The sequence below is a fragment of the Muntiacus reevesi genome, chromosome 1 (assembly GCF_963930625.1).
Source record: "Muntiacus reevesi chromosome 1, mMunRee1.1, whole genome shotgun sequence".
Taxonomy (NCBI): Eukaryota; Metazoa; Chordata; class Mammalia; order Artiodactyla; family Cervidae; genus Muntiacus; species Muntiacus reevesi.
In genome coordinates, this window is record NC_089249.1 from 281,567,990 (window position 1) to 281,584,452 (window position 16,463).

Genomic DNA, 16,463 nt, shown 5'->3' on the forward strand with positions numbered 1-16,463 from the left:
GGAGATAAGATACAGAGGAGACAACACACGCAAACACGTGGGATGGATGAGTGTGCACTGCCTGCTAGCTGATACTAGATAACCAGCCTGCATGATGTGTTATTTCAGTGTGGTTATAAGATAAGGCTCAAGTGAGTTTTCCCTTCAGAACCAGGGAAAATGCACAGATTCTGAAGAGAAACACTGCCTGCTAGGAAAGTTCCAAATTCTTCAGACCAGACATAACAGCCCTCCATAATCTGGCTCAACCTATCCAGTTTTATTTTCCAAACATCTTCCATCCCAGTCGGACCCGTCTTGTCACTGATCCCAGAGTCTCTGCTGTGCTGATTTCCTTATCAGGAGCCGGAGGCAGGTCAGAGGGGAAATCCCACAGAATGCAAGAAGCTTGCTGTCCGGAGGTCTGCGGGCTGCCCCTCCGGCTCTGATGACCACCGCCGAGAATCAAAGCCGGGGCACCTTCTGTGTAAAGTCTGGGGGCAGCCCACGCCTGCTGCAATTCCCGAACCTCCTGCTAAAGCTTGCAAGTGCTGCAAGTCCTCCAAGTGGCGTTTCTTCTCGTAGAATCTCTACTCCTTTTTCTTGAATTTGCAAAGATGTGTAATAACCAAGTCTGCAAAAGCCTAGTGTGTTTTAAATAACAGCGACAGCAACAGCAGACACAACTCACAAAATGGAAACAGTCGTCGCAGCCGCCGTGCAGCTTAGGGACGAGCGCAGGCAACAGGCGGGCCCCACGCCCCGCTGACAAGCCGCCCTGGGGAGGCAGTCGGCCACGACGCTCTGTTTCACATCCCCCAGCGCCGGCACTGTGCTATTGATTCTGTTAATCAAATTTCACTCTCTGAAAAAACGAGCCAGGGTACCAAAGAGACATAGGCTTTCAACAGCCTTGCGAATCTTTCAGTGTCTTCATTGCAATGGAAGAAGGGCGACTGAGTGACATTTTATTGCGTCGTCATATTCAGTAACGTTCTACCTTGTTTTACAAACCCGTAAACCTAGTATGTGACTCAGAGATCACATCCCTCTGTGCGTGGCATTAGCCATTTTTAGAGCTGAGTCTGCCTCGAGTTCCAGGGTGCAGATGGAATGTACATGACGACTTGCCAAGGGTGCTTCAAACCTGCCTCCTTTTCGCTTCTTCTAAAGCATTTGTCATGACGCAAGTGAGTAAGGAGCTTAGACGTGGAGTCAAACTGCATGGGTCTGAATCCTGACCTCAATGCTGACTACGTGATCTCAGACAAGTTACTTAACCACTTTCAGCCTCCGTTTCCTCATCTGTCAAATGGGGATAATAACAGTACCCACTTTATAGACGAGAATTCAATGAGTTAAGACAGGTATGGTGTTTGATACAGTGCCAGGCACATAGCAAACTTGCAATAAATGCTAAGCCACTTCCACCGTGATTATCACAAGTGCTAGGGGAGTGGTTACCAGTCAACGTCTGAGTACGTCTTTAGCAAAAGGCTGCTTTTCTATCCCCTATCCGCCCCCATGCCGGTGGGTCACTGAAGTTGGACAGTATCTCAGCCCTGAGAACTGAATTCCACCTGGCCTGTCAAATCAGGACTTCACATGCATCTTCCTCTTGACACAATCTTCTCTTTTTTTAATGAAAAAAAAATCTCTAAAATTTAAATCATTACAATATTCATTACATGGTCTCAAAATTGACTAAACTAAACTACTACTGGTGTATATAGCAAGACCTTTAAGCAATCTATTTAAAATTTAAAAAAAAAATCACCTAGTTATATATTTGTCCTCTATTTCACACTCCTTGTTTAGATGTGTTCCTTAAATATAAGTCTAAGTAGATAAGCCGTGTCTGACTCTTGCCACCCCATGGACTGTAGCCCGCCAGGGTCCTCTGTCCATGGGATTCTCCAGGCAAGAATACTGGAGAGGGTGCCATTTCCTTCTCCAGGGGGTCTTCTCAACCCGGGGATCGAACCGGGGTCTCCTGTAACACAGGCTTATTCTTTACCAACAGAGCTACAAGGGAAGCCCTTACCCAAGGCCTACTGTAAAGCAAGATGGCCTGAATTGAAGATTGAGGACTCACTAAAACAGATCAGCAAGACACACAGGGAAACGTTATCAGCTCAGACTTTAGAGCCTGTGATCATGTATTTAGGAAGAAAACGGACTGGAAAAAATGTGTTCAAAAGTGTGGGGAAAAAAAGAATTTCCCTTAGAAAGCAGATATTGGAGCTACTATAATCTGGGCAGATTTAAACTAGAAACTTTAAATATATTCTTTCTTAATGACTCAGAAATAATGTTTTTAAAGATCTGGGTGTAAAAGGGAGTGCTAACTATAAACTAAAATTTACCTAACCTTAATGTAGATAAGAACTGCAGTTGGAAATATGGCACGTCTCTGAAAATAGTACAATGAAAAGATATTGAAATTCCAATTCCTAACAATAATAGACTGGCTGGCTATTTTCCAATTCATGACATTTCACTTTTGGGACTCCAAATGAATTAATATTTTGTAAAGCTTTACATTTTAAAACTAAACCTGGATACAGCCCATATACTAAAGTTCTGTTCCTAACACGGACTTTCTACAACCTGCCTAAAAATATCTGATGGAAAAGAAGGCCGCTGCCAAAGTCCACATATCTCCCCCATTAAACAGAGGTAAGCCCTATCCTCAAAAACCATATTTCAAGCCCACAGGATACTCATGAACTAAAATAATGAATGATAATGCCTCGCTCTCTGCATTAATATTAAAGAAAAGAGAAAATAGAAAACTTTATAGCCACCATCAGCTCTCTGGACCATAAATCTCAAGTTTTGAGAATTGCTTCCCAAAAGGGTAGAGAGCGGGGGATGAGTTGTGAGAGAGCTTTGGAGCCTAGAGATATTTTTCAGCAAGCCAGCAAAGCACTGACACAAATTTCTACATATCTCTGGCTGTGAAAAGTCTCATTTGTGGTGATTTATATTTCCTCATAAAGAACTCTGTAGATAATATAAGCCTGCTGTGAGGCTGTCTGACAACTTTGAAACCAAGAGTTACACGACCATTCTGTTAAAACAGAGCACGCACAGATGAGTGGGAAAATCTGTAGAAATAGTATTTCTTCCGAACGGAAGGCCAGAACACTGCTCTTCCAGCACGCCCATGTTGAGAGTCACCTTTTACCCCGTGCATGTCTCATGGAGAATATTTTGGGCGTCCATAGGAGGAAATGCATTTTTTTTCCTGAAGATTGACTATGCGTTTGGTGTGTGCACGCTTGTGTAATTTACAACAAATGACACTTAGATATCAGCGCACTGGAGTTCAGCTGCCTTAATAAGTTACTCCGGGAAACACAGAGAATAGCATGCTGACAACCCAAAGTCAATGGGGTATAAACACTGTTATTCCAAGTGTCGCCGGCGTGTTATTTCCATTTCTCCGGGCGTCTGCTCTATGTAACACGGCACACACGCACGATGCAGCAGCTCATTAAACTGTTTTCGGTTAACTCGGAAACCAAATTAGTACATTACATGTTTATAAGGCTGAGAATTAGCGCTTCCCTGTGAAATCACACAATTAATCAGGTGCGTTATTTCTCGGAGAGGCGGCCACTTCTGACATTTAGGGATTAGAAAGAATAATCCTTTCATCCACTTCCACATCAGCATTTAGTCTCAGTGGGGTAAAAGGAAGCAAAAGGTGACATAATTCCTTCCTCCCCTTTAGGAGGTCAGAACACGACATGTTCCCCTACCCTCCCCATCCCATCTCGTAATGTAGCATTTCAAATTCTTAAAAGGAACACAAATTATTTTGTTTTTGAGCTTCTTATCTGAGTGTCCCAGTCTTTGAAAAATTTGAGCAATGAGAAGAATTCTTACGAGTCTCCTGCTTCTTATGGCTGATCCTGTGAATTGCCATCAAGCCCCAATTATTCAAGAGCTTTTAAGGCTCCCTCTGCGAACTTTAAGAACGGTTCCAGAGTCAAAATCTATTAAGCAGTGATGTCTGCCCCAGTTTCCTTTTTCACCAACCCAGCACCAATTTCTCCGATTCTCTTTAACAGTATCTCATCCTTCAGTCATTTAATAGGACATACGTTTCTTTTTTAAATTCTCCCCACTTGATCAAATGACACTGCCAAGAATTTTTAAAATAATAAAGTGCTGTTAAATATCCTTTGTTCCCATTAAGTGCCTCCCGCACCCTGGATTTCACTCAGACCAGGTGAAACCAGCCAGGGGCAGGCTCCACGCTGCAGCCACCGGTGAGCGGACGCCTAGCCTTCTTGCTTGCTCAGAAGGTTAACCTGGCAACAAACTACCATTTCCATAAGAGAAACTTACAATTAAATCAGAAGAATATCCTGAAGTCCCTAAATATCCTCTTTTAGGTTCTTTATTTAACCTTCATTTAAGAGCCCTTGAAAGCCATTCAAGCATTCCTAAAACATGGCTAGGGACAACTTGAAACAGAAACAATTCTCTAAACTCATTCCTTAAATAAAAAGGTGCATTCTTCCAGGTCCACTGAAGACCTCTGGAAGTATACAAAGGGAATATAATGACTATCTTCAGACAGAAATCTGATCTAATCCCAGACAAACTTCTAGTGTCTAAGTGGGGGAAAGCTGTTTCATTTGTATGTTAAAATTTTTTTAAAACCTAAGAAAAAATCCTAAATTTTAGCAACTAAGATATACTCTATATCTATATCTGAGCAATTACTATTTGATGTCTGTGCTGTATTCGTTATTTTCTACTTTAGAAAATATTAAAATTTGCCAATTTCCTAACACTACCCTTAACTTCCTTCCCTGTTAAAATAATTACGCCTCATGAACGCCACGCTCCGAGTCTACAAAACTAAAAAAATTCAGATGAATTAGTATTTGACCACAGTCCTGGAAATTTCTGTTATAAGCCCCTTGAATCTCAGCTGAAGTATGTGCTAGAACCTTTAATGCTAAAATAAGACCAGTAATCAAAAACATTTTTCAATAATAAAAGCAAAAATGTACACAGACACACACTGACACTGAAGTAAATACTGAGTTGTTCATTCTAAGAAAGTACATTGCACTTACAGGTCACCCCCCATGCAAGAGCAAAAGACTATAAAAGATGAAAAAGATTACCTCCTGCTTTGATAAATGTGCCATTTTGACACTCTTCTGTTTCAATAAGAACAACTCGAAGAAAAGGCAGATTCATGTGAACTGTCAAGACCAAAATAATTCTTAATGTAGATTACTAAAGTAAGCTGCTGAAAAACCAGACATCTAAAGAGGGATGAAGACTTTCTTAGGCATATGTAATCCTGGCATAGTATTCCTTCCACAGTATAGTGCATGGACTTAAAATGTGAATTTTTATAAGGTATCTGTGAGGTTTTCTTTTATTAAATGAAAATGTCAAACAGGGCTATTCTTGCTGTAATTTTTCAAAGGGTGCAAGATTTGTTGGACGTTGATTAAAGTCATCCTTTTGGGAGTCAACTGGTCTTTAAAAAATTTTGTTTTAATTGAACCTTGGAAGTAAGATTGATTCTGATAATAAACTATTATTATATACTGATTTTACAGATGAGGAAAGTGAGGCTTGGTGAGGTTAAGTTACCCAAAATTATATAGCAATTAAGAATATAGAAGAGGGATTTGAGCCCAAGGGTACATTCACCAGAGTCTGTGCTATTTCTTTTTTTTAAGCCATGATCTACCCTCTCCTTTGATGTAATATATCCCCCCCTCCTTTGATATAATCCCCAACATCTGAACAAAACAATTTACTAAGCAACCAGGGCACTACTGCAGTGGGTGTAGCAAAACCTAATGCTTCTAACTGATCTCCTTTTCTCAAACAATAGCATCTAAGACAAAAGTTAATTGCTTTTTTGTCCTGTTTGGTTTACTGTTGCAGTATTTATTCGTTAAACAATAATCAACACTTTTACGTGCTGCTTTCTACTATTTTTGACTTAAAATATACAGGTTTAAATCAATATTATGGTTCAACAGATTTTCCACATTATGGAGAGCGTGCCTGATTTTAGAAACACTTGTGGAAGAAACGGCGCTCTAAGTCCCAAACAGCTCACCTGTAAATAAGCTTCTGGAACATTTCCAGCTGGCAAGTGAAGCACTTTCTCTGTGTTAGTATTCTCTGGATGGCCTGAATATTGCTACACCTCGTAAAGGACAGTCTGTAACTATCCTGTACAATCAAATGATTTCTGAAACTGATCTTGATCATCTCAATAAGATATCTCTTCAGAATTTAGGTTTCTTCTTTTTTTTTTTTTTTTTGGTCAGTTTTAAAAAACTGTATAGTACATATTAAAATTACTTCACAGCTTTAGACTATAAACTTTTAATTAAAGAACATAAAGCAGAGAACTAGCAGTTAACCACATGCATTCAAGTATGGATTTAAGAATGATGCTCATAATAACATAAACGGTCCTCATGATTTTCTTTCTAATTAAAATATATATATATATGTATATATACACTAAAAAGACCAGAGCAGACGGCTTCAGCTCCATAAAAGTTCTTTTCATTGATGAGATTTTCCAGCTCCACACTTCTATCACCGTATCAGTTATAAGGGAGTGTAACTAAAGCATCGTGTGTATTCGAGTTTACTTGCCAACAAGCTTGGAAGACCGCTGCCTAATAATGCCTCAGACACTTCTGGTTTCCATCTGGGTGCTTTCACTATACACGGTCTTTCCTGCATGCATCTTCTTTTGAAGGAGATCAGCAATACCTTAGATATGGCAAATGGTAGAATTCTCTGCCTTTTTAGTATCATTAAAAAAAAAGTGATATCTATTTTCCTTATTGTAGGTCTCTCATTGACTTCCCTTGTAGCTCAGTTGGTAAGCTTCCCTCAGGCAGACTTCTCCTGCCTGCAATGCAGGAGACCCGAGTTTGATCACTGGGTCAGGAAGATCCCCTGGAGAAGGAAATGGCAACCCCCTCCAGGATTCTTGCCTGGGGAATCCCGTGGACCGAGAGGAGCCTGGTGGGCTGCAGCCCATGGGGTCGTAAGACTCGGACATGACTCAGCAACTGAACCACCAGGTCTCTCATTAAAAATCATTCACTTCCTGAATCAGGTCTGGATGCTGAATGTTGAGTGGATTTAAGAAGAATTTCTCTTAAAGTACAACTTTTCTGGCTTCTGAAGTTATTGTATTAAAAAGGTCAACCACTTAGGAAGGTACAGTTGAAATATCATTTGGAGCTGGAAGAGTAGGCTTTGGAGAGCTGAAAATGTAGAAATGTGTTTAAAATGTATCTTGTACTTCCCGATTTGGGGTTCCAATAGAATTTATAAAGGAAGATTCTCTAAATGCTAATGCTAATCATTTCTAATCTTTTAAAAATACAAAATAAAATACATTTTTCTCTTTAAGACCTTAAGCATATTAAGACCTAGGGCTTTATCTCTTCTCTTCGTTAGTTGTTTATTCACTTAATTTCTTCTCAGATCAGCTACTTTTCATTAGTATGAACATTTTTCCAGTTATGTAACTTTTCTGTGCCTCAGTTTCTTCACAGGTAAAATGGCAAATAAGAACAGGACTTCACAGAGCTGTTCTGAGAAGTTTACAGTGTCTGCAACGTTGCCTGGAACAGGGAAGTGCTACGTGAACACGAGGGAGCCTTGATTACTGATCACCTACTAGATACCAAACAATGTAATAGATGACATAGAGCAGACACAGCCATGAACAAACCACCATAAATATATACTGTGATAAGTGCTTGAGGGAAAATACAGCAGAATAAGAGTGGAGAGAATGGTACAGATACTATCTTTATACAGAGAAGTCAGAATAGCCTCTCGGACATGTCTTTTGACCCAACCTAAAGCAACTGAGGGGTTTCCCTGTGGCTCAATGCTTAAGAATCCGCCTGTCAATGCAGGAGACATAGGTTCGATCCCTGGGTCAAGAAGATCCCCTGGAGAAGGAGATGGCAACCCACTCCCAGTACTCTTGCCTGGAGAATCCCATGGACAGAGGAGCCTGGTGGGCTACAGTCCGTGGGTTGCAAAAGAGTCAGACATGAATGAGCGACTAAACAACAGCTACAACAGAGTAAGTGAGAGCAAGGGAGGTGGCTGCCTGGGCCAACGAGAGCCTCGGTCAGCAGAGGACAGAGGCCCTGGGCCCTGAGGTCAGGGGCGCCGGACAGGTCAGGGGAACCCGGGGACAGGGCAGCCGGGACACAGGCAACAGGCAGAGCCGGCCGCAGGAGTCCCAGACTCTGCGGTGCAGAGGGCACTCGCCTCGGAGGACCTCGTTTGCCAGGTTAGAGACTTTGGGTTCTGTCTTGGTCAGACAGGAAGTCACTGGAGCACTTTAACAGTGCAGTGATGTGGTGTGTGCGTGTGTGTGTGTGTGTGTGTGTGTGTGTGTGTGTGTGTGTGTGTGTGTGTGTGTGTGTGTGTGTGTGTGTGGTGTAAACAGACAGGAGCCTGCCGCACTAGTCAAGACCACACACCCAGCGGCTCGGATGTTGGGTGGCCGAGGCAGAACTAGTTCAGTAATTCTAGTATGCGGTTGCACCCTTCTTTTCCCCTAGAAATATCCCTTTCACTGGCATTTACTGAATACCTACAAAGTAAGGCTTTGCGCTACGCTACTGTACCAATGTTAACTCCATCCTAGTACACAGAACCTATGATATATTAACGCTCAAAGACGTTTTCATCAAGCCTCTTGATGAAAGTGAAAGTGGAGAGTGAAAAAGCTGACTTAAAACTTAACATTCAGGAGACTAAGATCATGGCATCCGGCCCCATCACTTCATGGCAAATAGATAGGGAAACAGTGGAAACAGTAGCTGACTTTATTTTGGGGGGGCTCCAAAATCACTGCAGATGGTGATTGCAGCCATGAACTTAAAAGATGCTTACTCCTTGCAATGAAATTTATGACCAACCTAGACAGCATATTAAAAAGCAGAGACATTACTTTGTCAACGAAGCTACATCTAGTCAAGGCTGTAGTTTCTCCAGTGGTCATGTATGGATGTGAGAGTTGGACTATAAAGAAAGCTGAGTGCTGAAGAATTGATGCTTTTGAACTGTGGTGTTGGAGAAGACTCTTGAGAGTCCCTTGGACTGCAAGGAGATCCAACCAGTCCATCCTAAAGGAAATCAATCCTGAATATTCACTGGAAGGACTGATGATGAAGCTGAAGCTCCAATCCTTTGGCCACCTGATCCGAAGAATTGACTCATTTGAAAAGACCCCGACGCTGGGAAAGATTGAGGGCAGGAGGAGAAGGGGATGACAGAGGATGAGATGGTTGGATGGCATCACCCACTCGATGGACATGAGTTTGAGTAAGCTCCGGGAGTTGGTGATGGACAGGGAGGCCTAGCAAGCTGCAGTCCATGGGGTCGCAAAGAGTTGGACATGACTGAGCGACTGAACTGAACTGAAGGAAGTTTAAATCATGTATCATAGCCTCATTGTTTTATAGATGTGGAATTAAAAATCCACACAGATTAGATGATTTACCCAAGATTATATACCTAGTTAGGTCAAGACAAGGATTCAGTACTCAGTTATCCTCACTTTATCAAAGAGGACATTCAAAATCAGTGGTTCTACTGACTTATGAAAATAACCTACAGCACCCTTATTAATTCCCCTTTGCTTGGTCTGATTTAAAAATAACCACACAAAACTTCTTTCAAACATGTCCTGATGGCTAATGCTTATGAGAATCATTTCTAAAGGGAGTGTTTTTGAAGTTTCTAAAATAACTCTTTGCCGTAGGAAGTCTATATAAAGGACTCTTGCCATCGTCCACTGACGAGCAGTTCTGCAAATCTGTAGATAAACTGATAGAAAAAACACTGACCTTCTCTACTCTAGTGTGCCAAACTCTTACCAAAATACTGCCAGTAGACTGAAAACAGTATTTGTCCAATTGAGAAGACAGGCTTGGTCTACCTGGCCAATTATTGGCGATTCCAACAACTTAGTATAGACTGCCAGTTCCCACGGAGAGGACGCCGTGGTGAGGTCATTCTTGGGACAAATAAAGGATCTAGAATCATGAAGGGTAGTTTTATTTTTAACGTAAACAGGAAACTTGGTGAGATATTTCCAACTACAGTAGTTTCTTAATTTTGTATGACGTAGAGAAATTAAGAAGGAAATAGAGCAGAACTTGATAAGAACACTCTGGTTTGTGCCCTGAATTGAAGTTGTGCGGTGGATTTCCTGTTGTGAAATACTCCTCTCCCCCTGCCCCCGGCCCGTCCAAACCTGATCCGAATCTCGGGCCTCTGTAGTTACCACTGGGCTTGAACCTTCCCCCAGCACCCTGCAGCAGGCCTGCCAAACACTGTGTAACTTGCATTTTTCCTTTTGGAAAACTCGGAAGGGATTTTAAGGCCTTGAGGAGCTGAGATATGCCCCCGGCCTAGTAAGGACATTTTATAAAAATGACAAGTGGGCAGTCACACTGGCTCCTGAGATCAGCAGTTAGAGCCCCTTCTAAGGTAATAAGTGTGAAAAGAGCCGTTTCCCAATCATCGTGTTCATGCCACGCATATTAGGAGACAGGAAAATCCAACCGAGGGCCAATCCTCCCCTAAGAATCCTTTAGTTTAATTACAACCACAGTATATGAAACATTTGCAAGACATCCACTCTCAGCAGTGAAAGGAAGAGAGGAAACTCTTTCCTACTAAAAAGGCAGGGAAGGAAGCTCTTCAGGTTCTGAAACCTGGCTGAAAATTCAGTTTAACTGATGACCAGGCCACTGCACCTTTTGTAAATGAACATCTTTTTTGCTGCTAATTTTGTGCTATTTTACCTTTCATTTAAAAAAAAGTAATTCAGGTTAAACTCAGCCGAACAGCAAAAAAAAAGCTCTTGATATTTTGAAGCATTTTGAACAATTACTTTGACGGGAGCCCTTGACAGTTAAATGACTCCGTTAAATGAATGTTATAGAAGACACATAATGATTTTTAGTGAAATATTGAATTTAACCACAAATGAGGAAAAACCAGTCATAAGCACCATGGGTGTATTTGAATAATAACATCTTGCTTATGAACCTCAGTGGATTCTGTAATTTCTAATAATCATGCAATCAACCATTTAGCTGTTGAGTATGTCTCCCATCTTAGCGTTCTCTATTCATTTTTGCTTTTTGCTTTTGCAGTTGTTGGTGAATCTAAAAAACCGTATGAACATTTTGAAACTAGCAATAGCTCCCTTTGGCATCAGCATGATATTTTAGAGTTGGGCGATTAATGAGTTGCTGTCCCACAACTGAAGTCTTCCTTTTTCCTTTTTCTCATTCGCTGAATGAGATTCTTTCACAACGTAAAAAAATCGGCAAGAGCCTGCTGCCTGAGAACGTGGGGATTCACTGTACACTAGCGTTTCCTCCATCTGCGGGACTCAATATTCCTTTTCTTATTTTATGGATTGAGTGTGAGATAACGATCGAGACTTTTACATGTTTTCTCATGACTAATGACTGAAGTATGTGCTGAAATAATAAAACTGGTACTGTTCAATTTCCTCTTTAAATTCAACTCCAATATAAGTGAGAGTGCCCTTGTGATGGGGAAATCCGGCTTATTAGAAAACTCTGTTCTCTGAAGAAGAAGAGGAGCTAGAAATCCTTGTAGACTTAAAACGTGTGGGTGAGGTGCTGGTTGCGGGGGAGGACCCTGGGGTTGAAGCAATGAGTCAGAAAACCAGGAACATTTTGTTCTTGATCTCCTGTGCAGTGACGAGCAGCTCGGAGGCCCTGCCTGGCTCAGCGCTGCCTGACCCTTCCAAGCAGGTGAGGCCCCGCCTCCCCGGTTCCCACGGCTCCCTGCACCCAGCGGCCTTCAGCACTTGTCCCTTTCCACTTTCGCTGCCAGCTTACACGAGTCGGCTGCTCTTTGAGGACAGGGAATGTCTTTTCATTTTGCAACACCCCCTCCACCACCAAATTTCTGAGGCATGATAAAACTGGTCCGCACACGTCCTTTAGACCAAAGTACCCTAAATATTTATTATCTTCAGCTGACGGAACGCTTGGGAAAGGCCAGATAGCTTAAATATCTGATCCGCCTGCAATGCGGGAGACCTGGGTTCAATCCCTGGGTTGGGAAGATCCCCTGAAGAAGGGAACAGCTACCCACTCCGGCATTCCAGCCTGGAGAATTCCATGGACTGTAGAGTCCACAGGGTCCCAAAGTGTTGGACACGACTGAGCGACTTGCACTAAATGTCTGATCCTCGTTAAAGGCAAGTCCAGGTAGACAGCAAGATGCCTGACTTAGGTCTTCCTACAACCCTGCTCACTCAAGTATGGTCCATAGACCAGCAGCTGTATCACCGGAAGCTTTCCAAACACCACATCACGGGTCCCACCAAAGAGCCCCTGAATCAGAATCTGCCTGATAACAAGATCCCGAGGTGACCCGTGCACAGTGAAGCCATGCAAGCATTAATACGACCAGTGTGTAGCCTGAGGACGCAGTGGTATGTGGGATGGTGGACAATACGAGGCCATGGCCCTGTGATTAATAGAGAGGTCTGCAGGGAAGGTTTTAGAGCTCTCTCAGGAGAGCCTCTTAACGCTCACAGGTGGGAAACTCACTTACACCAGCTCCCTGGGAACCCTTTCTAGGTACTTCTTCACGCTCTTTGCTGTTTAAAGACACAGCTGCTCTTAATAATTGTCTTTTCTCCTTGGTGCAAAGAGAGTATTTATCGTCAGCATGCCGACATGTGCAGGAGCTTTGGTTTCCTCCCTCAACATGTGGATGACTGAAAGGATATTGCTGACACCTGAATAAGAAATCCAATGACTTCAAGCTATGTAAATTTAATTATTTCCTTTAATTTTTCTTTCAGGAATCTTTTTCTCTTCCTGAGCTTTGGGGAAGTCCTAGCAATTTTCATTTAAAAGAAATACAAGTCAGCGGTGGTTTGCTGAACAGGCTGACACGCAGTTTCATGCAGGGAGAGGCACTGTGTCTTTAATCTAATTTGTGCTCCCAATTTCCAGCTAATGTATCAAGGGATCCTGGTGTAGGCATTTACAAGGAGACATCCATAAGGCAGAGTCCAGCTCTCTGCAATTCTCTAACACATGGCTAACCAAAAAAAAAAAAGAAAAAAATGAGTCTGGCTTCTTGTAGCTGCCCCCTAACATGAAAAAAAAAAAAAAATTGCTGTGTACTCACAGATGTAGAAGTATTCCCGGCCTGGCCTGAATTCGAATCCTAGAGAGAAGGGTGTGAAGAGCTGGAACTTCTCGGAGAACTTGAGCGGTCCGTTTGGGGAGTGAGGCCGGTTACACTCCCACCTCTTGAAGCCTTTGGACGTGTGGTCGCAGGCACTGTAGCCGTCAAAGTTGACCATGTAGAGGACGTAGCGCTCCGTCTTGTCTTCCGGGACGGAGTCCTCGTAGTGCGGACAGAAGACGTCCAGGTAGTCGTTGATGCAGACGTCGATGTGGTAGTCGCCCCTCTGGAACCTGCGGGAAGAGGAACGCGGCGCGGTTATTCACGGAGCAAAGGCGTCCTGCTTGGGATTGGCGGTCCAATGCTTCAGTGGTGCTCAGGCTAGAAACATTTATTATAGCAAGTGTCTATCTGGGGCCATGTGATTTGAGGAAGAACTGATGCTTTTGAACTGTGGTGTTGGAGAAGATGCCTGAGAGCCCCTTGGACTGCAAGGAGATCCAACCAGTCCATCCTAAAGGAGATCAGTCCTGGGTGTTCATTGGAAGGACTGATGCTGAAGCTGAAACTCCAATACTTTGGCCACCTGATGCAAAGAGCTGACTCATTGGAAAAGACCCTGATGCTGGGAGGGATTGGGGGCAGGAGGAGAAGGGGATGACAGAGGATAAGATGGTTGGATGGCATCAGCGACTCGATGGACATGAGTTTGAGTAAACCCCGGGAGTTGTGAGGGACAGGAAGGCCTGGCGTGCTGCAGTCCGTGGGGTCACAAAGACTCAGACACGACTGAGCAACCGAACTGAACTGATGATTTGAGGCATGGTTTGACATGTTGCTGTTTCAAACCTTAAGTAACAGCAAGCCATTCTCTGGAGGAGTTGTACTGTATTTGTTTACCAACACCTTGCCAACGGAGCACTTCGCTTCCACTTTAAGTGTGAAAGGTTCTGACGGACTGTTTTCCTTTCACGGCTAAAATCATATATATATGGAAGCAAACTTTTCATATTTCTAAAGCAGTGTTTCCTTTAATAAATGTTTTTGAATAAGTAATTTAAAGAATAAATGGCATTTGTTATAATTGAGAGCCTTCTTCATTTCCTATGCAAAATGTGGAAAATGAGAGTGATAAAATTGAGAGAATTAGAACTGTAAAGTTTAAAAGTTGAAAATTAAATTCCTAGAACACTTCCCCTTCAGAGCCAAATTAAACCCAAAGGCATAATGATGAAGCAATGAGCCACTGAACTAGACCCAGAATGGAGACTCTGGATCCTAGTTGGTGTCTCTCTTAGAAAATCTGCTTTGTCACAAACTTGTTTTAGCCACTCTCTGTTTGGACACCCTGCCCCTTTCCCTACCAAACTGAAGAAGCCTAAGTCAAATGACGTTTCCCCTTATTCCTTTCAGTTTCATAGGCTGTGTTCTAGGGCTGGACCGAGCAGCAGGGAAAGAAGCAAGTCAAACGGAAAGAGCAAAACCAAGGCCACCCCATCCTGAAAGAGCTAAAAGGTATGCGCGCACACACACCACTGCACACACCACAGCGTCTGCTTCAGTCACGACCTTAGAAAAGTTTTGTGTATTTAACTAATGTGCCTTTCCCCATCAACTGAACAGTTTTTCCCAGGACCCAGTGGTGTGTGAAACAGGAATTGTTATGTACACAACTTTCTAAAATCAGGGTGGACAAGGCCACAAAAGCCCTTTGTTTCTAGCTGGTGAGGAAATTCTTCTGTGAGCCCGTAGGAGGGTCATGATAAAACCACGTTAGTGCTGAAATACAATGCCCATAAAGTCATATAATCTTCATGCCAGTCTCAGGGAGAATGCTTCCCGGTGACAGTAAGTTAGTCTTTTCCATTTTCAGGCATCGCTAGATGTTAGCAAGTTTCTCCTTATATTGAGCATAAATCTACCTCTGTGTGATTTCCATCCAGTGATCCTACTTCTGCTGCCTGAAATTGCAAAGAGCAAATCTAATTCCTCTTCCACCAGGTAGTCCATAAACCATTCGGAGATGTCAGCTGTGTCTCTGTACCCCCCTTTCTCCAGGCTTGAAAATCCTGATTCCTTTGTTTATTTCTGATAGAGTTTCCAGACTCATCATTCTAGCATTGTGGCCCTCTTCGTGTCTTCTAGTTTGACAGTGTTCTTACAGTGTGGCACCCAATCATATCGAGGACCACAGGTTGTTGTGAACGCTGGTCCCTTTGCTCTGGATGCTAAATATTCATCGACAAACTCGAGGTTCCCTTCTGAAACACACCATGCTAACAGAGGTAAAGCTGCTTATTTTGAGTGAGCAGAACAGGATTTAAGGACTTGATCTGCTGCTGACTGAACAGGAGAGGCATAAGCCATCCTGAGCCTCAGTTTCCTCACGTGTTAAGTAGAATAATAATGAGAATGCACCTTGCTGACCTCACATGGCTGCCTCAGACCTTGGATGAGGAAATGTATGACAAGCACAGGTGAATAAAAAGCATCATTACTATCAACAGGATAGATTAAAATGGGCAGATGACAGAATATTACTCTCTAAACAGTGGCAGTTAGTGCATAATGGAGGAATAAAAATAATCCCCGGGTTTCCCTTTTTAAAAATCCTGGAAGAAAGGATGTCATGTAAAAATCCCAAATTCTGTCCTCAAATATCAAATGGTCCTCAGAAACCCACTTGCTCGATGCCTTTGAAAAGCGGCATGGTGATGTATGCAAGAGAAATAAGGGAAGGTGGCCAGACCCCTCACACTTTTCCATAAGGGGGTCTCAAGGTACACATCCATTTGTAAAAACTAAAAAACCCTTGGAAGTATTTATTTCTTTATATTTACAGTGATCACGAAACCAGGTTTACTTTTTCTTCATTACCGGCAGACAACGATTTGTCAAGATGCAAGGAAAGCCTGTGCTGCTTTTAAAAGGTTTTTGAACATCAAGGTAACATCACTGCCAAAGTACAAAGAAAAGACACTGCAACGTTCAGATAAAAGGGTGCTGCGCCGTGAATCACCAGCACTCAGAGCAGGCTGACAGTTCTGGCCCAGAGCCAGACAAGAACCGCAGCAGAAGGCAATGCCCAGATGCACTCTATATTATTATATTACTATTATAGATTTTAAAGACATTCAAGGGGGAAGTTTTTCCGTTCCCTAAGACATGTCACTCATCTTAGCTTCTACTAGCCCTGGACCTGGCTTAAAAGTGAAAATGAAAAGCACTGCCACCCCCCACAC

General features: G+C 42.7%; 1 protein-coding gene across 2 annotated transcripts in view; it reads right to left on the reverse strand.

Moving 5' to 3' along the window:
* Positions 1-16,463, reverse strand: part of EFNA5 (ephrin A5) — a 284,983-nt gene that overhangs the window by 35,635 nt on the left and 232,885 nt on the right. For both annotated transcript variants that reach the window (XM_065922710.1, XM_065922618.1), the window contains exon 2: positions 13,222-13,514. In XM_065922710.1, coding sequence (XP_065778782.1) covers positions 13,222-13,514 — 293 coding nt within the window. The remainder of the gene's footprint in view (positions 1-13,221; positions 13,515-16,463) is intronic.